At 41.9% G+C, this 25,289-nt stretch overlaps 1 protein-coding gene across 1 annotated transcript in view; it reads left to right on the forward strand.

Moving 5' to 3' along the window:
- LOC126260729 (JNK-interacting protein 1) overlaps positions 1-25,289 on the forward strand; it is a 380,152-nt gene that overhangs the window by 310,907 nt on the left and 43,956 nt on the right. The window contains exon 6 of the mRNA XM_049958067.1: positions 22,260-22,543. Coding sequence (XP_049814024.1) covers positions 22,260-22,543 — 284 coding nt within the window. The remainder of the gene's footprint in view (positions 1-22,259; positions 22,544-25,289) is intronic.

Raw genomic sequence — 25,289 nt, forward strand, 5'->3', positions numbered from 1 at the left:
TTCAGCTTCACACCTACTTTTGTACCTGATACTTGATTTAGTAAAGACACATATACCTCCATTTCTGGCATTTTTTTCTACAATACCAACTTGGCAACTTATATGGATGAATATTAATGATACTCAGTTCAAAAGGCCTGCACCAATGCTCCATGACGTGCATGCAGTCAATATTTGCACCATTCATTGCTACCTCAAGTTCTAGTGATTTATTTCTAAGGCTTTGAATATTTAGGCTTAAAATCTGCAGGTGACTAGGGTGAGAACTGGTTACAGTTTTATTTACATTTTGTGCTGTCATATTTGTTCCTGTGTCCTGGTGAGATGCCAAAAATCCTTGATAAGGACAGGTTTCCTGCACCTCTCAGGGCGTACCTGTACATTGGGATTTTGTGAGTTGCTTGTTGTTGCAATTGGTGCTGCTGCTAATGTACTTAATACTGCAATTTCTGTTGTTGTTGTTGTTGTTGATGGTGATGCTGTTTATGACACTTCAAATGTTGGTTCTGCCACTACTGCTGTGCTTTCCTGTGAACTTGGAGTCTTTTTGTTTTTCATGTTTTCATCTACAATAATATTTGAATGATGAGGAACTGTAGTTCTCTTGTCATTCAGATCACTGTCCACTATTCTTTCTGTTAACACTACATCTTTTTTTATATGCTTTGATGGTGCGGATGATGGTTCTAATGCTTTTACCTATTTTTGACGTGCCTTTGTTATGGAGTCTGGTAATGGCAATGCAATTATCATTTTGGTTTTGTATTTATTTTGGTAGTTTTTTATTTCCTTGGTTATCAGGTTTGCCAGATATTCTTTCCCCAAGCCATTCAGGTGAAGTCTGTGTTGTGTGTGGAATCTATGTCCAATATTGCTTATATCAGCACATTTTGCATTTTTAAAATGTCTGCACATTTTTGCAAACTGATTGTAGGCACTTTTTATTTCTGTATTAACACATGACCGTCTTACAAGATCATAGCAATGTGGAATATTGACCATTACATGTTTCTGTGAGTGAGGTTTCTCAGACACTGTTTAAGATCGCGCATTGTCCTCACTGTTTCATTTTTGTAGACATCGTTTGCGCCTCCCAGAAGTACAACAAAGTCTTTATCTTACAGATTTTTTACCTCTGCAGATGCAGTCACTTTTTATTATGTCGGCAAGGGGGCTCCTGGTTTCACTATACCACATGGATATGTTTTAGTTGTTTCTTTTAGCTTACTCGCAAGTTCACGACCATGGCTGTCCGAAAGCACAGGCAGTTTGCTGTTATTGGAGTTAACAATATGGGAATTGTTTTGTACTGTTTTACTAAACACTTTGGCACAATTTTTGGTCAGAATACTTACACTGACCTCATCCATGCTTGTTTGTGTCAATAAATTTTCTTCTCCTACCTTATTCACAGTGCCTTTTTGCTTTTCCCATCGTTCATTTGAACTGTATGTTGCATTTTCACTATTGGCAGTTGAAGGAACTTGAAATGTGTTTTCGTGCACAAAGTTTGCATCACTTTCACAGGTTTTCCGATTTTGCACTTTGGTCTTGCTATTATTGCACTTCACATTTGTCCACTTTTCTGTAATGGACGAACCATCTCACACAAGTTTTAGCATGTTCAGCTCACCATTTTCTTGTTGTATTTTTGAAAATTCCATTTTCAAACTACCAATTGTGAACTGTAAGCTCGTTATGCATTCATTTAGTTTTGTGGTTTCGTCCTTACAGTTTTCACACGACTTCTTTTTTCTGGAAGGACACTTGCTTAAGTTTTACTCTAGCTGCCATCTTACCAAAGAGCTTACAATTAAAGGTAATCATAATTATAGTTCCTAGATACATAGTTGAATTAATGACCTTTAGATTTGTGTGATTTATTGCATAACTGAAATGTAACAGATTTCTTTCCATACTCATGTGGATTATGTTGCAGTTTTCCTTGCTCAGAGACAATTTCCACTTTTTGCACTGTACAGATACCATGTCTAAGTCATTTGTCAATTTGTTTTGATCTTCTGATGACTTTACTAGATAGTAAACAATAGCATCATCTGCAAACAGTCTAAGAGGGCTGCTCAAATTGTTTCCTAAGTCATATATCAAAGAATGGAAACTTCAGGTAGGAATATCAAAACTGTAGGAAAAGACAAATTGCTCCTTACCGTAAAAAAGATATGTCAAGTTGCAGACAGGCACAATTAAAAGACACCTACGTATAGCCTTTGGCCACAGCACAGCCTTTGTCAGTAAAGACACACACACACACACACACACACACACACACACACACAAAACAAGCAAGCATACCTCATGCACACAACCGCCAAGTCCAGCATCTCGGGCCAGAATGCAACGTCATGTGGGATGCAAGCAGCAGTCTGGAGGGGGTGGGGAAGTGGAAGGGGAGGGGAAGCAGAAGGGAAATGGGAGGGGGAAGGAGAAGGGATAATAGTGTGTGGGTGGGGAGAGAGACAAACACTATTTGGCGGAGTGTATGGGGACTAGATTGCAAACAGGTGGAGCATCAGGAGGTTGTGGGGCAGGGAGGTGGGGAAGAAAGGAACAAAAAAGGAGAGCAGCAGGGAAAGACAGGCAGATGCATTGGCAGAGGCCTGCAAATAAACAGGTTGGGAGATGAGAATGGGGAGGAGTTGATAGGACAGATGAGGTGGAAACTGTTGGGTGGAGGGTGTGGGGACAGTATGTTACTGTAGGTTGATGCCAGGATAATTATGAGAGGAGAGAATGTGTTTTAAGGATAACTCCCATCTGAACAATTCAGATAAGCCTGTAGTGGACAGAAGGATTCAGATGGCTTGGGAAGTGAAGCAGCCACTGAAATCAAGTGTGTTATGTTCACCCGCATGCTGTGCCACAGGGTGGTCTGCTTTGCTCTTGACCACAGTTTGGTGGTGGCCGTTCATCCTGGTGGACAGTTGGATGATAGTCATACCAGTATAAAAAGCTGTGTAATGATTGCAGCAGAGCTGATAAATTATATGGTTGCTTTCACAGGTGGCCCAGCCTCGATGGAGTAGGACAAATCTGTGATAGGACTGGAATAGGAAGTGCTGGGTGGGTGGATTGGGTATGTGTTGTGCTGGGTCTTCCACAGTGATATGATCCTTGTGGCGAGGGGTTGGTATTGTGAGTGGTGTAGGGATGGACTATGATGTTGTGGAGGTTGGGTGGGTGACAGAATACCACTTTAGGAGTGATGGGAAGTATCATAGGTAGGATGTCCCTCATTTCAGGGCCTGAGCAAAGCCCTGGTGAACGACGTGGTTTAGTTGTCCCAGTCTGGGGTGGTATTGGGTGATGAAGGGGACACTCCTTTGTGGTTATTTTTTGGGGGTGGTGGGAGGATTGGGGTAGTGAGGGGAAATGGCATGGGAGATCTGTTTGCAGACTAGGTCTGGGGTGTAGAGCTAGCCTGTGAAGGCCTTGGCGAGACCCTCAGTGTACTGAGCAAGGGAGTTTTTGTCTCTGCAGATACACAGTCCCCAGGTAGCCAGGTGATGTGGGAGGCATTTTGTGGTATGAAAGGGATGACAGCTGTCAAAATGCAGGTACTGCTGGTGGTTGGTGGGTTTAATGTGCACAGGGGTGTGGATGGAGTGACCAGAGGGGAGGAGGTGAACATCTAGGAAGGTGGCATACTGGTTGAGGAGGACCACATGAAGCAGATGAGAGAGAAGGTGTTGAGGTTGTGAAGGAATGAAGGTAGGGCGTCTTGGCCCTGGGTCCAGGTCATGAAGATATCATCAATGAACCTGAACCAGATAATGGGTTTGGCGTTTTGGGAGGCTAGGAGGGTCTCCTCTAGATAGCCCATAAAAAAGATGGCATAGGAGGGTGCCTTGCGGGTTCCCAAGGCTGTCCTGTGGATTTGTTTACGATAAAATAAAAAAGTTTTTCCAAGTCATTTATATGAGGGCGGTTCAGAAATTAACCTCCGATTGGTCACAGTGCGGGTTGTGGGGGGAGTAGCGACGCCATCTGTGCGTTCACGCACTCAACAGGTCAGTTGGCATCAAGCCGTGGTCGAGTGAACGTTGTACCTGCGCTAGTTTAGTTTTTGTGGCAGTTTGTAATGTGTGCTGCAATAGAAAACCCCGCCAAATGTGAAGTGCATGCTGTCATAAGGTTTTTTACAGCCAAAGGATATTCTGCAGCAGCTATTCATCGTGAGCTTTGTGCCATGTACAGACCAAAAGTTATGAGTGAAGGAGTTGTCTGTGAATGGGTACGTTTATTTAAAAGTGGACGAGAAAACGTTCATGATGAAGAGAGGAGTGGTAGACCATCATTGGTGACTGACGAATTCATTCAGACAGTTGATGCAAAAGTTCGTGAAAATCGACGTTTCTCAATGTCGGAGTTGTCTACTGGTTTTCCACAGATTTCTAAGACTCTCTTGTACGAGATAGTGACAGCAAGATTGGGTTACCATAAGTTCTGTGCACGATGGGTGCCCAAAATTCTTACCGACCACCACAAAACTCATAGAATGGCCTCTGCATTAGACTTTCTGTCACGTTATGAGGACGAAGGAGAACCATTGTTAAACAGAATCGTGACCGGTGATGAAACCTGGATTAAGTACGTGAACCCTGAGACAAAAGAACAATCAAAGATGTGGGCACATTCAAATTCGCCTACCAAACCGAGAAAAGCCTCACAAGATTTTTCTGCCAGAAAACTGATGGCAACGGTGTTTTGGGATGCCAAAGGGGTGTTGTTGGTTGAATTCATGGAACGTGGTACGACCATTAATCAAGACGTGTACTATGAAACAATAAAAAAGTTACGATGGGCTATACAGAACAAACGCCGTGGTATGCTGACTTCCGGTATCGTTTTTTTGCACGATAACGCCCGTCCTCACTCTGCTCGCAGAACAAGGCCCTTCTTGAGTCCTTCAAGTGGGACGTTATCAACCGTCCACCTTACAGCCCAGACCTGGCGCCAAGTGATTATCACCTCTTCATGCATTTGAAGAAATGGCTCGGGTCACAGCGGTTTGATGACGACGAAGAGCTCAAAGATGCGGTCACAGGCTGGCTCCAGGCACAAGCGGGTGATTTTTATGCAGAAGGAATTTCAAAGCTTGTGAAGAGATACGATAAGCGCCTCAATCGCTATGGAGACTATGTAGAAAAATAGTGCAAAGATGTAGTTGTAAGATGTATATATTAAAATATTTTTATTTAACTTGGTGTATTTTTTTAAATCAACCGGAGGTTACTTTCTGAACGGCCCTCGTAGATTATGAACAGCAGAAGCCCTATAACACTTTCTTGGAGACTACCAGATATCACTTCTGTTTTACTTCCTTTCTGACAGGAAATCATGGATCTAGTCACACAACTGAAGCAATACTCTGTAGCAGATTAGTAGTGGTATAGGGAGAGGGGGGCGGGGGGGGGGGGGGGGAGTTGATTTCAATGGGTTCTAGGTCTATCATGCCCCAGGTACCACATTCTGAGAGGCACCAAAAGCTCTCCAAGAAAAAACAAGTTTTTCCAGGAATTGCATTGTTGTTAGAGCAAATTCTGTATATTGTATTACTATATGTGTATTTGGAGGGGGCAGGGGTACCAATAAAGTGTAGTGTCAGTAATGTCATGTCCCAGGCATCCAAGAAGGGTTGTAGGACAGTAAAGTTATGTGACTTGGCCACACATGGGGGGAAGAGGGTCGCCAATAAAGTGTTGTATCCCGGGTGTCACTTATATTCGCTAAGCCACTGCTCCATAGGCACACAATTTGATTAGAAGTTGCTTGTGAGAAACAGTGTCTTGGAAATCTGTAAATATCCAGTCACTTTTAGTTTCTTGAATCATACCTCTTTACTTTGTAGATTTGTTTTTTAAATACAGATAGATAGCATGAAAACCAATCTCTAGACACCATCACAGCAAGCACATTATCCTGCTGCCAATAACACATATTCAAAGTAGCAGGAAATGACATTCAGATTTTTCTGGGTCTGTCTCATTTTCCAATCTCACAAGCTAGTGCTCTGTATTCTGAGGAATATAAGCAGAGCTTAATGACTGATTTTTGTGTTAACTCTTAATCTTAATAAATCCTGTCTTGTGCAGTGCTAAATAAATAACAGTAATTTACAGGGCTCATAATACCATTGATCATGTAAAGGATAAACTCCATTTTTTAAATTTCTTGGTGTGTAAATGAACAGTAAGTTAAAATGGAATCAAGACATTGATAAGCTGGTCAGGAAACTTAGTTAAATCTCCTTTCTTCTCTGTAATATTTTCATTGTCCGGTCATCCAGACAAGAACAGTTTCATCTCCTGCTGTGTTGCATGATAATCTTGTGGGGCAACAAATCATTTATTCTGCAAAAATAAGCCAAAGGAATATTATATAGACTTTATAGTAAGCATCCACATGAAAGATGGACTTTGTTCAGGTGAGGCAGCTTGTGTGCCTCTTTGATACAGGTAACTGTACTGTAGGTACAACCACAATGAACATAGTCCATGATTCACTACCATATAACCCTGTGCTACAAACATACATTCTTAGAAATGTCTTCTTCATATTAAGGTCAATAGATGTGTGGTCAGCATGGCTGACTGCCATACAGGGGATCAAGATTCACTTTCTGGTACTTATAGGGATTTTTCCTTGCTGGGAAGACTGGTACAGCATGCACCCAGCCTCGTGAGGTCAACTGAGGAGCTACTTGATTGACTGATAGCACTTCCAAAGTCTAGAAACATAGCAACAACTGCGGGAGCAGTGTCCTGACCACATGCTCCTCCATACCGCACCCATTGATGCCATTGGCAGAGAATAACACAGAGGTCATCTATGGTCAGGCCATTAAACTTTCATTAAGGCCGATTTCTGATATTATTGGACTTCTTTTAGGCCAGGAATGCCTTCTTTGCTTGTGATAGTTTACTTTTTATGCCCTCCTTGCTTGGTCCATCATGTACTGTTTTGATTCTGAGGTAACAGACTTCCTTAATTTCATGTACTTCATGATCCCTAATTTTGTTGTTGAGTTTACAGCTAATTTCATTTCTACTACCTCTCATTAGTTTTGTCTTGCTTTGGTTTACCCTCAGTCCATATTTTGTACTCATTATACTGTGTATTCCATTCAACATGTTCTGTAATTCTTGTTCAATTTCACTGAGAATAGCAGTGTCAGCTGCATATTTTATCATTAATATGTTTCCACCCTGAATTTTAATCCCACTATTGAACCTTTTTATTTACACTATTGCTTCTTTGATGCATGGATTGGAAAGACTACATCCCTGTCTTACAGCCTTTTCAGTCCAAGCACTTAGTTTTTGGTCTTCCATTTTTATTGATCCCTCTAGGTTCATTGCCAAATACTTTTTCCAGGTCAACCAATCATTTTCACTGTGTCTTGACTTCTCTTAATCTGGCTTCCATTATCAGTCACAGTGTCAGAACTCTCTCTCTGGTGCCCTTACCATTCCAAAAACCAAACTGATAATCATCTAACAGAGCCACAATTTCCTTTTCCTTCTTTTGTATATTATTCTTATCAACAAATTGGATGCATGATCCATTAATCTGAATGTGCAATATCCCTTGCACTTACCTGCCCTTGTTATCTTCAGGACTGTGTGGATGATATTTTTCCAAAAGTACAATGAGATATTTCCAGACTTACAGATTCTACATTCCAACTTCAAGTCACTTGGCTACTGCTACTCCAAATGATTTCAGATATACCAGAGGAATGTTATGTATCCCTTCTGCCTTATTTCACCACAAGCCCTTCAAATCTCTGTTCAGTTCTGCCTCTAACATTGGCTTCCATATCAACTGCCCTTTCTTACTCAATCACTTCTTCAAACATGTTATCCACCTTTGGAGAGGCCTTCAGTGTACTCTTTCCATATATCAACTCTCACCTCTGAACTGAACTGCACTGAACTGTGGAATTCCCATTGCACTCTTAATGTTGATGTCCTTGTTTTTAATTTCACTCAAGATTGTTTTGGCTTTTCTGTAAGCTGACAAACCCCTTCCAACGACCATTGAATTTCAGCTTCATCATGGTCATTTCACTTTGCCTTCTGTGCACTTCCTATTTATTCCATTCCTAAATGACTTACAGTGTGGTATTCCAGTTTTTCCCTGAGTATTTTTATATTTCCTTCTTTCATGGGACATCGACATGGACCTCCATCTGTCCAATGGCCAGCTTAACACATCCGTCCACATCAAACCCACTAACAAGCAGCAGTACCTCCATTATGACAGCTGCCACCCATTCCATAGCATACGTTCCCTTCCCTACAGCTTAGGTCATCGTGGCAAATGAATCTGCTCCAGTCCTGAATCCCTGAACCATTACACCAATAAGCTGAAAACAGCTTTCGCATCCCGCAACTACCCTTCCGACATGGTACAGAAACAAATAGCTAGAGCCACTTTCTCATCCCCTCAAACACAGAACCTCCCACAGAAGAACCCCAAAAGTGCCCCACTTGTGACAGGATACTTTCCGGGACTGGATCAGACTCTGAATGTGGCTCTCCAGCAGGGATACGACTTCCTCAGATCCTGCCCTGAAATGAGATCCATCCTTCATGAAATCCTCCACACCCCACCAAGAGTGTCTTTCTGCTGTCCACCTAACCTTCGTAACCTCCTGGTTCATCCCTATGAAATCCCCAAATCACCTTCCCTACCCTCTGGCTCCTACGCCTGTAACTGCCCCCAATGTAAAACCTGTCCCATGCACCCTCCCACCACCACCTACACCAGTCCTGTAACCCGGAAGGTGTACACAATCAAAGGCAGAGCCACGTGTGACAGCACCCACGTGATTTACCAACTGACCTGCCTACACTGTGAAGCTTTCTATGTGGGAATGACCAGCAACAAACTGTCCATTCGCATGAACAAACACAGACAGACAGTGTTTGTTGGTAATGAGGATCACCCTGTGACTAAACATGCCTTGGTGCACGGCCAGCACATCTTGGCACAGTGTCACACCGTCCGGGTTATCTGGATACTTCCTACTGACACCAACCTATCAGAACTCCGGAGATGGGAACTTGCTCTTCAATATATTCTCTCTTCCCGTTAGCCACCAGGCCTCAACCTCCACTAATTTCAAGTTGCCACCCCTCGTACCTCTCCTGTCATTCAACAACATCTTTGCCTCTGTACATACACCTTGACAGACATCTCTGCCCAACCTCTTTGCATTTACATATGTCTGCCTGTGTCTGTGTGTGTGTGTGTGTGTGTGTGTGTGTGTGTGTGTGTGTGTGTGTGTGTGTGTGCATGTCCTTTTTCCTCCCTAAGGTAAGTCTTTCGACTCTTGGGATTGGAATGACTCCTTACCCTCTCCCTTAAAACCCACATCCTTTCGTCTTTCCCTCTCCTTCCCTCTTTCCTGATGAAGCAACCTTGGGTTGCAAAATCTTGAAAGTTTTGTGTGTGTGTTTCTTATTGTGTCTATCAACAGACCAACGCTTTCTCTTTTGGTAAGTTACAGCATCTTTGTTTTTTATCAATATTTATTTAAATAAACCAACCAATAAATTTAAATAAATCTATGGGTACTATTATCCTCAGTTGAATAAAGGTGTTGTAAGTCCTATACACATTATTATTTCAGTCTGCAAAAATCAAGAAACAAAAACTCAGGAGAAAACTAGGGAGATAACTCAAAGAAAGTCGTTAAACATAACCAAAGATGCTGCTACATCATCCATCAAGTGCCACAAAGATAGTCCACACTTCCAATTACAGCTTTACTACTTACATCACCAAGCAAGTCTCCCTTTCCCCCTCCTCCTGCAAAGTGGAGCTCATGGGATGAAAGGGAGGCTGAATTGAATTGTCCTGCTTGCTCTCACATGGACCAGCACCAGTACTGTCGAGTAAGAGCACTTGTTGGTGATGAGTGTGTGAACAACTGTGGCAGCTGACTCCATTGATAATAATGGCAGGAGGTGGGTGGGGCTGGCAGAATGGAGGCCTGGTCAGCAAGGGAAGGTTTAGAAGCAGGCATCAGCCAGTTGGGAGGCTGCCATTGCACAGTGTCATCTGATGGGAGCAGGTATGCGGGTTTTACCTACTCAGTGGAAATCATGTTTGGTTTGGCATTAATTAAGATTGTAATTGTGTGAGCATCTCTTTCTAGGACTGGAAAGGCACCAGTGTAAGGCAGTTGCAAGGATACTCTAATGACATCTGTGAAGAGCATGACATGGGTGCAGTGAGTGGGGTCTTTATGAATAAAAATGGGTGAGTTTGCATAGTAAGAGACTGTTGAAGGTCAGAAATTTGAAATGCAATTCCTCATTTGTAACACCAATAAGCAAGGACCTTCACAGTGACCTTCTTGCTGCATGTAGAAAAAGTCTGACAGAAGCCAAAGGATTACAACGCACACTATTTCTACTTCTGAAGCACTGAGGCTGGCTTTGAATGCAGTCCACAGCCCAAATGACATCAGTGGCAAGATGGTCAACCAGGAAGACTTTTGGCACATTAATGCTGACTCCAGTGTCCTGTGCTAGTGCTCCAACGTGCCATTGCTCGCCACATGGCAGCTGATAGAATGATGACGAGTGAACCTACATAAAGTAACTAGTTTGCAGGACAAAGAGGACTCAAATTGTCAGCTTTGATCTGTCATTGCATCTGTTGGGCACTCAAACCTTGAGATACATGTAGCCAAACAGGCTCATGCAACTGCCTCTGCAGGAATGTTCATAATATGTGTGGCTTTGACCCAGCACATAAATTTGTCAAAGCCTTGAAAATATATTTGAATTCTTGCAATGAGTGTAGTGGCATTATGAGGTCTATGTGGGCATGAAAAATGCAGCATGCTGGTTTTCAAAAGGAACTGGGAGGCTTGTGGATGTAGTGTCCAAGTTTAGCTGACTGACAAGGTAAGCAGGTGTTAACCTACAAATGATGATCAGCTCATACTCTCGGCAAAACATATCTGTCTGTTACCACAAATAGTTGTGTTGCTCCAAAATATGTAAGGCTGTGAATTTCATCAAAAACATGTTTCCCACAGTGGAAATTTATGAAAGATTGGAGTTAGTTCTGAGAAATATCACACCAGATGAGGAAGCTCCCCATAGGTAATTACTTTTGCCCCAATCCCATTTTTTGTTTTGCAAGAAAATACATGTTTCAGCGAACATAGGTCTTGCTCCTTTCAAACTCACCACAGACTGTCATAAAATGGCTTCCAACAAGCTACTTTTACAAGTTTACAATCACTAGATCTAAATTTAGCTACTGTTGTTTGCTAGACCTTTTAAGTTTCTGAATAACTGAATAGCTGAGGTAAATTCAATTTAAAAAGGACTTTTAGAAACAACAACAATTTTTATGGAATAACACTGGGTAGTTTGCCTAAATTTGGGATTATATTTGAGTAACAATGTTTTAAATGAGGACCTTAATTAGTCCATGATTAAATGAATGCAAGTGTAGATAACATATTTTTGTCATTCGTTGCCTTATTTGTGTATCATTTTCATCTACTTTATCAGGAAGTCAATAACAAGGAATATGTTTACAAATGAACAATGACAATGAACCTTGAAATTACTAATGTTTCATAATCAGCACATTTTTAGGTAACCTACTAGCTCATTAACTCCTGATACCAAAGGAATGTTATAGATGATGAAGTTAAGTAGATAAGCCTTGAGTCAATATTCAAAATATTTAGGTATTGTGCATAGGTCCTATAAATAATAGTATTGAAATTATTGAAATTATCACTGAATTTGAAAAATAAAATAATAATAACTTTGGGGGGAAGAAAAACATAACAGCTAGAAAGTGTCCAAATGAAATGGTAGTGGTACCAGAAATACCCTACCCTTTATCACCCACTGTAAGGTGGCTTGCAGAGTGTAGGTGTAGGTATTGATGCTCAGCCCATCTTATGCTTGTTGATTTTACTACTTTTCTGATTTGTGGATCTATATATATGGTAGAAAGCTCATTATTATAATTTCTTCATCTTCCTCCTTTGCAGCAGTTGTCTGTTATCATATGGAGTACCTCACTGCCAATGGCGTCCAGCATTTTGATATTCCTTAGTGTTAGTGGCCAAGTTTCTGAGGCCTTAAGTGAGCTATAGCTGATTTATAGAAGATTAATTTAGTTAGTGGTGCAAGATAGCTTTAAGGACAGTAACTTTGTTAGGAAACAATAAGCTTTATTAACTGCCACTAGTTATTGCTTAATTTCATATATGACCATGATTGATCCCAGATGTCTGTACTGCTTAGCTTTCTCAAATTCCAATCAGATATAGTTACTGAGATTGTGTATTTAGTCTTAGACTCACTGATAGTCAGTCCCATAGTCTCGTCAGCATGTTGTAATGCAATAAATGACTAATCCATTGCCTTCTGACTTCTTGTTATTATGTCTGCATCATTGGTGTGAGTAGCCCACTTAATTCCCATACACCATCTATGACAATATTCCCTGAACCCTTTCTTTGCGTCTCACACATACTTTACCCTTAGGCAATTTATAATCTCTCCCTATTCACATTAACATTACCAGGTTCACTTTTAAAATCAATAAAAATAGGTGTATACCAATTCCAAATTCAGTTTTTTTTATTTGGGGGGTGGGGGGGTGGGGGGTAGGAACTTGTCTCCGGATTGAAATCTAGTCTGTTGTTAACTTTTGTAGGAGGTATTCATATTGATACATACCTGTCTCTGTCCAAATTTATTGATTGAAGACACTCAATTTGGAGAGGCCCTAAAACATCTTATGCCTCTGGTTTAAGAGTATTACACCTCCATAATTTGCACACTCCATTTCATCTCCTTTTTGTAATGCCTACATATCATTACTAAGAGGGACATTCAACAAATAATACAAAACTTTTTTTTCAGCCAATTTCAATAGAAAAAATTTGTAATTTGTTGTGGGATATTCCTGCATCAGCCCTGTGGTTTTATGAAGTCTCAATAGGTTGTGGCACCACACATAGCCTTCAAAATAGTATCTGCAACTAAGGTGCATCCCAAGCAGAGAGCTGTCATTGAGTTTCCTTTTGCAGAAAACCAGAGCACTACAGATATTCATAGGCACTTGCAGGATGTCTTCAGAGACTTGGCAGTGAAAGAAAGCATTGGGTGAGGCATCTGTCATCACCGCAACAAGTTCACACAAATCCATCGGCTCTCTTACACACTGGCTGGCTGCACACAGCTGTGACTCGTACGATGCTGGAATATGCACACAGTCTCATTTGAGGTGATCATTGGATTACAATAAAACACCTTTCCACACATTGGAGCTCTCTGTTAGTAATGCTGTCACACTTGCCCATCAGTTCGGGTACTCAAAGGTGTGTACTCACAGTATTCCTCACCACCTAACAGAGGAGCATAACAAGCAACAAAGGATCATCTGTGTGAAACTGCTTGCACATTATGAGGCTGATCATGACAATATTTTGTCACAGGCAATGGAACATGGGTTCATCCCTTCAAACTGGAAACCATACAGCAGTCCATGGAATGATGCCACACCACCTGTCCTCCAAAGAAAAAGTTCAAAGTCACATCCTCAGCCAGTAAAATCATGATGATGGTCTGATTTGATGTGATTTTATTAGGGAAACAAAAACAACATTGATCAAGCCCACTGCTCCCCACAGTGAAACAGAGTTTATTGTGTGATATCATTCCCTGTGTCTCTAGTAAAGCCAACCAATGCCCTTTAACAGTGCAAGGATATCCTTTACCAGTGTTTTGCTAGACACAATTTCTTCAGACCTGGTTGATCTGAAATTCTGTGTCTTTTAATCTCCAATGCCTCACATTCAAAGATCAAATGTGATGCGATTTCCTTGCCCACAGCACACATCCTACATTTGGGGTCTTCTTCTATTACCCCCTTTGTATGTAGGTGTGTTTTGCAATTCCCATAGCCTGTCAATAGTCCAACCATGAGTTTCATTTTTCTCCTGTTCAATCCCAGGATTGAGAAACTTCTCTTAGAACATGGCTTTGGCATTAGTACCTTGCCATGTTTTTGCTTTTGGACCTTAGCCCAATATCATACATGTGTCTCCTTGTCCAGTCTCATGGTTTTATTTTGATCATTGCCTTGGTGATTGTCAGGACAGGCTCCAGTCCAATAAATGGTGTCATTGCCCCTACACTGGCCAACCTATCAGCTCGCTCATTACCACTAATCCCTCAGTGAGCAGGGACCCACAGTAGGTTTATCCTATTGCTTTCCCCTAGCTCCATAAGGACTTTGTGGCATTGTGCCACCATCTTTGATCTCATTGCAGAGGCTGCCAGTGCTTTCAGGGCTGCTTGGCTGTCTGAATAAATGAAAATGCTATGACCTCTGTAGCACCTCTGAAAATTATCCTCCACACACACACTGTTAGCAGATATTTCTGCTTGAAACACAGTGGCCATCTTCCCTAGAGAGATTGTACTCTCCAGCCTTGGCTGCACTTTGTATATCCCTGGCCCCAACACCTTGGTCTGTTTTCGAACTGACAGTGAACCAGGCTATGTCCCAAGTATGGTGTCAAAATTTGTTCTCCCAGAGCTCTCTACTTCCAATACTACATTGAAAGGTGTGTTGAAGCAGCTGGGAGTTGTTATATACTTGGCCAGCATTTACCCAACCATACCTCACTCAGTATTTATATCAATATAATAGAGGGAAACATTCCACGTGGGAAAAATATATCCAAAAACAAAGATGATGTGACTTCCGAACGAAAGCGCTGGCAGGTCGATACACACACAAACAAACACAAACACACACACAAAATTCAAGCTTTCGCAACAAACTGTTGCCTCATCAGGAAAGAGGGAAGGAGAGGGAAAGACGAAAGGATGTGGGTTTTAAGGGAGAGGGTAAGGAGTCATTCCAATCCCGGGAGCGGAAAGACTTACCTTAGGGAGAAAAAGGATGGGTATACACTCGCACACACACACATATCCATCCACACATATACAGATACAAGCAGACATATTTAGAGACAAAGAGTTTGGGCAGAGATGTCAGACGAGGCAGAAGTGCAGAGGCAAAGATGTTGTTGAATGACAGGTGAGGTGTGAGTGGCGGCAACTTGAAATTAGCGGAGATTGAGGCTTGGTGGATAACGGGAAGAGAGGATATATTGAAGAGCAAGTTCCAATCTCCGGAGTTCGGATAGGTTGGTGTTAGTGGGAAGTATCCAGATAACCCGGACGGTGTAACACTGTGCCAAGATGTGCTGGCCGTGCACCAAGGCATGTTTAGCCACAGGGTGATCCTCATTACCAACAAACACTGTCTGCCTGTGTGCATTCATGTGAATGGACAGTTTGTTGCTGGTCATTCCCACATAGAATGCGTCACAGTGTAGGCAGGTCAGTTGGTAGATCACGTGGGTGCTTTCACACGCGGCTCTGCCTTTGATCGTGTACACCTTCCGGGTTACAGGACTGGAGTAGGTGGTGGTGGGAGGGTGCATGGGACAGGATTTACACCGGGGGTGGTTACAAGGGTAGGAGCCAGAGGGTAGGGAAGGTGGTTTGGGGATTTCATAGGGATGAACTAAGAGGTTACGAAGGTTAGGTGGATGGCGGAAAGACACTCTTGGTGGAGTGGGGAGAATTTCATGAAGGATGGATCTCATTTCAGGGCAGGATTTGAGGAAGTCGTATCCCTGCTGGAGAGCCACATTCAGAATCTGATCCAGTCCCAGAGAGTATCCTGTCACAAGTGGGGAACTTTTGTGGTTCTTCTGTGGGAGATTCTGGGTTTGAGAGGATGAGGACGTGGCTCTGGTTATTTGTTTCTCTACCAGGTCAGGAGGGTAGTTGCGGGATGCGAAAGCTGTTGTCAGCTTGTTGGTGTAATGCTTCAGGGATTCCGGACTGGAGCAGATTCGTTTGCCACGAAGACCTAGGCTGTAGGGAAGGGACCGTTTGATGTGGAATGGGTGGCAGCTGTCGTAATGGAGGTACTGTTGCTTGTTGGTGGGTTTGATGTGGACGGACGTGTGAAGCTGGCCATTGGACAGGTGGAGGTCAACATCAAGGAATGTGGCATGGGATTTGGAGTAGGACCAGGTGAATCTGATGGAACCAAAGGAGTTGAGGTTGGAGAGGAAATTCTGGAGTTCTTCTTCACTGTGAATCCAGATCATGATGATGTCATCAATAAATCTGTACCAAACTTTGGGTTGGCAGGCCTGGGTAACCAAGAAGGCTTCCTCTAAGCGACCCATGAATAGGTTGGCATACGAAGGGGCCATCCTGGCACCCATGGCTGTTCCCTTTAATTGTTGGTATGTCTGGCCTTCAAAAGTGAAGAAGTTGTGGGTGAGGATGAAGCTGGCTAAGGTAATGAGGAAAGAGGTTTTAAGTAGGGTGGCAGGTGATCGGCGTGAAAGGAAGTGCTCCATCGCAGCGAGGCCCTGGACGTGCGGGATATTTGTGTATAAGGAAGTGGCATCAATGGTTACAAGGATGGTTTCTGGGGGTAACGGATTGGGTAAGGATTCCAGGCGTTCGAGAAAGTGGTTGGTGTCTTTGATGAAGGATGGGAGACTGCACGTAATGGGTTGAAGGTGTTGATCTACGCAGGCAGAGATACGTTCTGTGGGGGCTTGGTAACCAGCTACAATGGGGCAGCTGGGATGATTGGGTTTGTGAATTTTAGGAAGAAGGTAGAAGGTAGGGGTGCGGGGTGTCGGTGGGGTCAGGAGGTTGATGGAGTCAGGTGAAAGGTTTTGTAGGGGGCCTAAGTTTCTGAGGATTCCTTGAAGCTCCGCCTGGACATCAGGAATGGGATTACCTTGGCAAACTTTGTATGTGGTGTTGTCTGAAAGCTGACGCAGTCCCTCAGCCACATACTCCCGACGATCAAGTACCATGGTCGTGGAACCCTTGTCCGCCGGAAGAATGATGATGGACCGGTCAGCCTTCAGATCACGGATAGCCTGGGCTTCAGCAGTGGTGATGTTGGGATTAGGATTAAGGTTTTTTAAGAAGGATTGAGAGGCAAGGCTGGAAGTCAGAAATTCCTGGAAGGTTTGGAGAGGGTGATTTTGAGGAAGAGGAGGTGGGTCCCGCTGTGACGGAGGACGGAACTGTTCCAGGCAGGGTTCAATTTGGATAGTGTCTTGGGGAGTTGGATCATTAGGGGTAGGATTAGGATCATTTTTCTTCATGGCAAAGTGATACTTCCAGCAGAGAGTACGATTTGTTTTTGGATATATTCACTCAGTATTTAGTGTGAGATCCTAGATACCCCATTGAGTTCCATTTTCTGCCAGTCTTTTACCTGTGTGCTCCAGCTGCTGCCTCCATCTTTACCCACAGGTGTAATGGTGGCATGTCCAGCATAGTTCCATCCCAGCAGTAGGTGTGCTGCTAATTCCACCTGTAATGGCTAAACAGGCCAATTTCTGCACCTTAGTAAGCTCCTTAGCTGCTACCTGCTGTTCTACCTTTTCCAACACACTGTAGCCCCATAAGTGAGCATAGGTCTTACTACCATCGTGTATATCCAGTACATACTCTCAGGGCTTAAGCCCCAGTTTTTACCACAAGCTTTTCTGGTACTCATGAGAGTACCTTTCGCCTGGAACAGGTGTGCCTTACGTGAGGGGTGCGTGACAGTTTCTCACCCAGGGTTACCTCAAAATATTTCACTATCCCCTTCACTGGCAGAGTTTCATCGAGAAGTTAGAGATTCCGATATGTGTGTTGGATCTGCTTCCTCATAAATGGTACTACAACAGTCTTCTTAGGACTGACCCTTAGATCCTGTTTCCTGCACCAATTTTGCACAGTGTTCAGTGGTCCTTGTGCCATAGCTCTGACTGTACTTGAAAATTTGTCAAGTATTACTAAGACAAGATCATCTATGGGTCCCTGGCAAAAGTACTGTCTAGAGTTTAATTCTACAATGAGTTCATTCACCACAAGGTTCCACAGTAGAGGGGACAAGACCCCTCCTTGTGGACAGCCTCTGGTGGTGATGATTACCATTTTTTATCGCATCATGATGGCTTCTACCTTTCTACCACTAAGCCTGTCTCTAATCCACCTGCAAATGGTGGTCTCCAAGCCATGCACCTCTGCTGCCTTAACCATGGATTCAAAGGCCATGTTGCTAAAAGCCCCTTCGATGTCCAAGAAAATGCAGAGAGCTATTTCCTGAAAGTGTTGTGCTTTCTCCACCTTCCCAACAAGTTGGTGGAGTGCAGCTTCACACGATTTTTGTGGTTGGTATGCATGTTGATTTATGTGTAGAGGGACCCTAGTTAACCTCCTCTCCCTAACATGCACATTTACCAGTTTTTCTAATGTTTTAAGAAGAAAGGAGGGCAGACTGATTGGTCTCATATCCTTGGGCTTGGCATGTTCCATTCTCCCTGGCTTTAGAATGAAGACACCCTTCACTGCCCTGCAGACATTAGGAATGATTCATGCTGCTAGGCTAACCCTAAATAACCTGCATATGAATCTTATTAAGTTCACTCCTGCTTGTTGCAGGAGCTCAGGAAAAATTCAATCTGGGCCAGGTGACTTGAATGGTTGGAATGTTGCCACTACCCATTGGATTTTACTATGGTCAACACATTCTATGGCAGATTCCCAGTTCTCCCTTCGAATACCTGAAAACCGATATCTCACAGGGATCTCATTCTGGTCTATGTTGTCTGTCAGAGTATACTGAGGAAAATGTGTCTTGAGAAGCACTTCCAGCATTTCATGTGCTGTCCTTGTATACTCCTCACCCTCTTACCTTAAAGTTCCTCCTGGATTAGCTGGTATCCTAGTGAGGTTTTTGTGAAGTCTGGTCCAGATAGCATGATGATGGTCTTCTGGCATTTTGAAAGGGTTATTATGTTTGATGTCCTCCACCATGGTGCAACAATCAACTCTGAAATGTACTGTGCTACCTGCTACCATCAGGGAACTGAAGAAACAACTCCATGATGTTCATCACCACAAAAATGCAAATGAACTTTTCCTTCTCCATGACAATACAAGGCCTGACACAAGTCTGCATACCCAATAGGAGTTACAAAACTTCATTGGACTGTTCTTCCTCTTCCACCATACAGCCCAGATGTTATACCATGTAACTTCCATTTGTTGGGTACAATGAAGGATGCACATCATGGGAAGCAGTACACAGATGGTTTAGAGGTTATTGATGTGACAAAATGTTGGCTCCAATGTTGACCAGTAGAGAGGTTCTATACAGACATACAGCCCTACCAGTCAGCATAAGGCCTTCGCATAGAATGGAGAATATTTAGAAACATAGGATTTTGTAGCCAAAAAAGTGGGGAATAATATGGTGTAATGGAATCCTGAAGAAAACCAACCTGCTTTCAGGAAAAAAGTGTTGCATTACTTAATTAGTGCCACTCTTACCTTCCAGTATTATGGCATTTCCACTTTTTCACAGATAATCATCATCATTTTTATGAAGAATTGTTCCAACTTATTATCATTCTCATTTATCTGGCAGTGGTTTGTCTGTCCTAGATCTCTTGTTATTTTCAGTCATTACAGGGAAGTCTTCACTACTCTAACTGGTGGAGGAATGCTCTTGTTGTTGTTCATCAATACGGCTCCTTGTGTCAACCTTAAGGGGAGTAGGACGTCAAACGGGCTGACTTGGAGCAGGAGAGGCACCACAGGACATTTTAATTTCCACTGTCTATACTTTTACAAATAAATTCATAAAATTTTGTCAGCATGACCAGGAAGGATTCAGAATTCACACTCATAGTAGTGGAAGTTCGAAAACATAACGAACTTTTTTTTTTTTTTTTTTTTTTTTTTTTTTTTACGTGTGAAATTTCATCATTTTTTCACTTACAAATGGCTGCATTTGTTGCTATAGGTACACTTTTCTTCATAAGTAAGAGAGATGGTTCGATGAATTTTGCACACCATACAAACCATACTTAAAGGTGTATGAAACTCTAGAATTTTCCAAATATATTAAAAACTGTGGTAAAAATTGAGGTAATTAACTACAAAATTTGTGTTTTTTCTAAACATGAAGTTTAAAATACAACAGATCATTAGTTTTTTCATAAATTAAATAAATTCTAGAGTTTCATATACCTGTAAGTATGGTATGTATGCTGTGCAAAATTCATCGAAGAATCTCTCTAACTTATGAAGAAAAGTGTACCTATAGCAACAAATGCAGCCATTAGTAAGTGAAAAAATGATGAAATTTCACACATAAAAAAAAATTAGTTCGTTATGTTTCCCAACTTCCACTACAATGAGTGTGAATCATGAATCCTTCCTGGTCATGCTAACAAAGTTTTATGAATTTATTTGTAAAAGTACAGACACTGGAAATTAGAATGTCCTGTGATGCCTTTCCTGCTCCAAGTTGGCCCATTTGATGTCCTACCCCCCTTAAACTGAGAAGCTTATCAAAGTGCCTGTACCTTTGTCTGTAGATTCCTTACCCTTCTCTTATGATTTTTTTCCAGTTTTATCCTCAATTTAGCTGCTTTTAGGGACAAATAACTTACAATACAGACACATCATTCTTTATAAAATTCTGTAAGAGGATAACATAAGAGGTGAGACTGGAAAGAACATGACAGCTATTGCATTATTTCTGCCCTCTTTCACCTGTGGGTAGAGGTATTGTAGCATGTTAGGTTTTTGGACTATGTCAGTGATTTCAACAATGAAAAATGGCATACAAGCATTTTGGCTGGAAGTTAAAGAAACATATTGAGTTTTGGTGAACTGTGTTTATGTCCCAAGAACAGGTCAGTACTTTCTCATCCTCAAATCTATATGTTATGTGTGTCTTCCCAGTTGGAAATGAGCAAAGTCATATTATCATTAAAATCTATTTTTCCACAGAAACCATCTCCTTCTACTACTCTGAATATATACATGCAAGAAGACTGAAAGGCCTTTGACAATGAATACATAATACAAGAAGACTCAAAGGCCTTTGACAATATTCAGACACAAAGATCTTTGACAATATTCTTGCAGCCTGTCTCAAACGCATCAACAAACATCTCTGTAACACATTCAAAATTGTTTTCTATAGCATAACCAAATCTTAGCTAATTAGTGCATGGATTTGTGAGGGCTTGTTAAGAATCTTCCATGGATGTGCACAATTCCTCTTACAGCTATTAATGAAAACACACTATTATGAATACAGCTTGTTTATTCTTTCCAAATTACTTGTCCTGTGCAGATATATCATGGATTTAGTCCAGAAATGATAAGACATCATACCAATTGAATTATTTTGTGAAAATCAAGAACACAGAATGCTTTTTGCTCCCCACTTTTCCCATTTTCTTAGTCACACTGTTAGTACTACACAGCCCAAACTACAAGCAAATGGACACACAAAGGATGAAATAAGAAACCACAGTTGGTACTGCCATACAGTAAATGTGAAGACAATCCTCATATCATTTGTTCATCCACAGTCATAGCTAATGCTACAGTGTATTACATTGTGATGGGTTTGATTATCAGCTGATATGTGCCATGTGACATAATGTGTGCAAATTTAAAATTTTTAATGTTTGGTGATTTTTTCTTTCTTTCACATTTAATTTCTACTTCTATCAATACCAGTTTTACTGTGTCTAACTTTTCACATGAATAATTTTATCTATGAAGCAATGAACATAATTTTGGTTCACCTTTTAACGTAAGATTGCTTTTCTCTATTATAGAACTGTCAAACTCCAGCTCATTAACAGGATTAGAATATAATCAGATCCATTTATTTGTCTGGAGATAAAACTGCTGTTGCATGAGACATGATCAGTGTAAAAGTCATTTCTTTAAGGAAAATAAATTGATCACAACGTTACATGTACATTACATGTTATATTGCTTTCATTATACAACATTTGGGTCATATCACATTTAAATTATTATGTAATTTACCCTGCCATACAATGAACTCAACATTATAGAGGGGATATGTTTTTCATCAAGTTGCCATCACCATTTCAATTTTGTTGTCTGGCAGCTTGTATATATTTTGTGGTATTTTGTTAAGAAGAAGTTGATCAACATGTGCAGAATTGTTTTTGGTTTTGGATACTCTTCTCCAGGGTATATTTATTAAAATTGTTCACTGCTACAATTTTCTTTAAATTTTTTATAATAATCATTCTTAGCTGTAATTATAATTAACATTATTATATTATTTTACAGGTGTAAATCTGAGATCTGGAAGGCAAGGTATTTTCCCTTCAGCGTATGCAGTTGATATGGATTATAGTGATTTTGATCCCAGCACACCGAAAGTTAAACGAGAACGTTATTTGCTGGGTTACCTTGGTTCAGTTGAAACAAAGTGCCACAAAGGCAATTCAGTGTTGTGCCAGGCAGTGAAAAAGATAGTGGGCAGTGGGAATACACCAAAGCACAAGCCACACTCCTGTATCCTAGAGGTTTCTGACCAAGGACTTCGTATGGTGGATCGCAGCAAACCTGCAGTGAGTGTATTACAAAATAGTTCAGTTATGGATTCTATTAATAATTACAGTATTATGGAATACTATCTTTGCTTGTTGTGTATTTTGTAATGCGCAAGGTAATCATTAATCCTGCGCTCATGACTAAGTTGCTAGTATTGGTTCGTTTTGAGGTATAAGATTGCTGATTGTGGTAGTTGATACTGGACTAGGTAAAACAGACTTTTAATACATAAAAAATAAAATACTTTCATTGTCACCTCATAATGGCTCTGTAAGATGAGAAATGGTTTAAAAAGTGACACTTTTTTCATTCTCAAAAATTATTCATGTATGTGCAGAGTTATTCCAGATATCATAATTGACTATTAGGCCACTGCTGTTATCTTCTTGTTTAGCTTGACCCTTTAATTATTTTACTTTCAAAACTAAAATACAAGTTACTCTATGTTGTTTTAGTGTCAGTCCATATGTTATTACACCAGTTTTGTGCTCTGCAAGGCTTTCCTTTCATTTCAGTTCGAAATGATCTTATATATTATCAGATACAAACTTCAGGCAGTATGATTTCTTATGATTCGTGGAAAAATGAAAGTAATGGGTACTGATCTTCAGAAATTACCAAAATGGATTACATCAGTATCTGCAGCCATTTGCAGCATAGAACTGAAATGAAATGAAATGTCGTGTGGCTAGGGCCTCCCGTCGGGTAGACCGTTCGCCTGGTGCAGGTCTTTCGAGTTGACACCACTTAGGCGACCTGTGCGTCGTTACATACATGGTGGAGGGTACTTCCCATGTACCATGAATTAGGGCTTCTTTCTCTTGCAGTTGCTAGGAGGAGTGGAGAGAATGACTGCTTAAATCCTTTTGTGCACTCTGTAATTGGTCTAATATTGTCTTCATAGTCTCTAGAGGAGCCATGTTTTATATATTTAGTCATAAAGCTGCACTAAAATAATGGATGACTAAATGATGAATCTCAGGTTGAGTAGTCAGTACACTTTATTAGAGACCATACAATTAAGCACAGTTCAAACATAATGCAGACTGGTCACAATGGTCAGCACTGGGCACAAGTCTTACTGGGTTAGTTTCACCCCCAATGGCTGCTGGAGTAATTTCACAATACAGTGCGGATGAGGTCCCCAGGCTGGTTTGTCAGTTGGAGGAGCTAACGAGCTCGAGAAGGCATGGCCATGGGGAATGGCTGGTGTGGGCTCTGCATAGACTTGACAGTAGCCCTGCAGGGGCTTGGCAGGAGCTGGTGAGTACTGCAACAGGTTGGCCTCTTGAAGTGGCCAGCATTAAGACTGGAGCTCTGAAACTGTCTGCTGGAGGTTGAGCTGTGACTTCAATATGCAGCAGGCAGAGAGATATCCATGTTGCTTGCCAGGCAAGTGACCTCTGGATGCAAACTAGTCCGCTCGGTTGCAGCACTGCCATTGGTGATGCATGCACTGCACATAGGCAGTGATGGTGCCCTCTGGTTGCACCTGTTTGTGATCTACACTGAAGTGTTCATAACATGTGATGCACCTGTCATAATTATGAATGTCTTTGGATATAAAAGTGCCTGAGGTATTGAAATCAGGTTGTCCATAGGCTGCAAGTGTAGTTCTGAAAGCTGTCATATGGCCAGATGTAATATCACTTGCCTTTAAGGAAGAGCTGGTGAAGCCATCTTGACAGTGGCTGCAGATTCTGCATCCCTTCTCCCTGTGGGGGAATACAATGGTGTGAACTTGAAGATAGTGAGACAGTGGGTGGCCACACAGAGGGTGAACCTTCCACAGATTGACACAGGAAATGTCCAAGGTAATGGGGAGCTCAGGGTAGCTGCAACCCTATTCCCCGCAATCTTGGACCTGAGGTTGTGATGCAAATACTGGTCTCGAGCAAACCTATAAGGAAACAAGTAATGTAGAATAGGCATTGTGGCTGGCCCAAGCCCTATTGGAGTGGGTCAGCTGGTGGTGAGGAGCAGTCCTTGAAGGAGCAGATGCAGGACCAGTGAAAACCAGCTGGTGGTCCTTGGAGGGGAGTTCCGGTAACCAACTTTAGCAAGTGGTAAGGTGCAAAATGTCCTATGGCTAATCGTGGCACTAGCAGCTGGAAGACTTGGACAAGACCAGTGCAGCACATCACAGATGCACGTACATGTCTAAGGAGTATGTCAAGCAGAATCCCCCATCCAGAAGACATGAAGTCATGTGTGATGTGGTCCCCACACTGAAGAAGGAGCTTCTGCTGGATAAAAATGGGTGAGGGCATAGAAGACACCCTCAGTGTGATGAATGTCAGATGTGTAATGATGCTATCAATGCACTGGTGGCCAACGGGAGATAGGGCTTAACTATTGATGGTAAGGCAATGGTGACCCCACACTGAAGAAGGAGATTATGCTGGATAAAAATGGGTGAGGGCATAGAAGACACCCTCAGTGTGATGAACGTTAGATGTGTAATGATGCTATCAATGCACTGGTGGCCAACGGGAGATAGGGCTTAACTAATGATGGTAAGGCAATGGTGAAGAATTGTGTGGGGCAGTGATCACCAGTAGGAAAAGCATGAGAGCCCTGAATACAAGAAAAAAACATTCCCAGAGGGCCAGAAGAAGCCTGGGATGGCAGGAAAAGTGGTGCAGGTGTTGAGAAGAAGGATAGTCAGAAGGCCAAAAGGCTGTGGACAACAACACAGAAAGTGATGTGTGTGAATGAGCATAGTTGCACCTGGAGGGTGGGCAGTGGGCTGTAGCAGCAGAA

Source organism: Schistocerca nitens, chromosome 5, assembly GCF_023898315.1.
Source record: "Schistocerca nitens isolate TAMUIC-IGC-003100 chromosome 5, iqSchNite1.1, whole genome shotgun sequence".
Taxonomy (NCBI): domain Eukaryota; kingdom Metazoa; phylum Arthropoda; class Insecta; order Orthoptera; family Acrididae; genus Schistocerca; species Schistocerca nitens.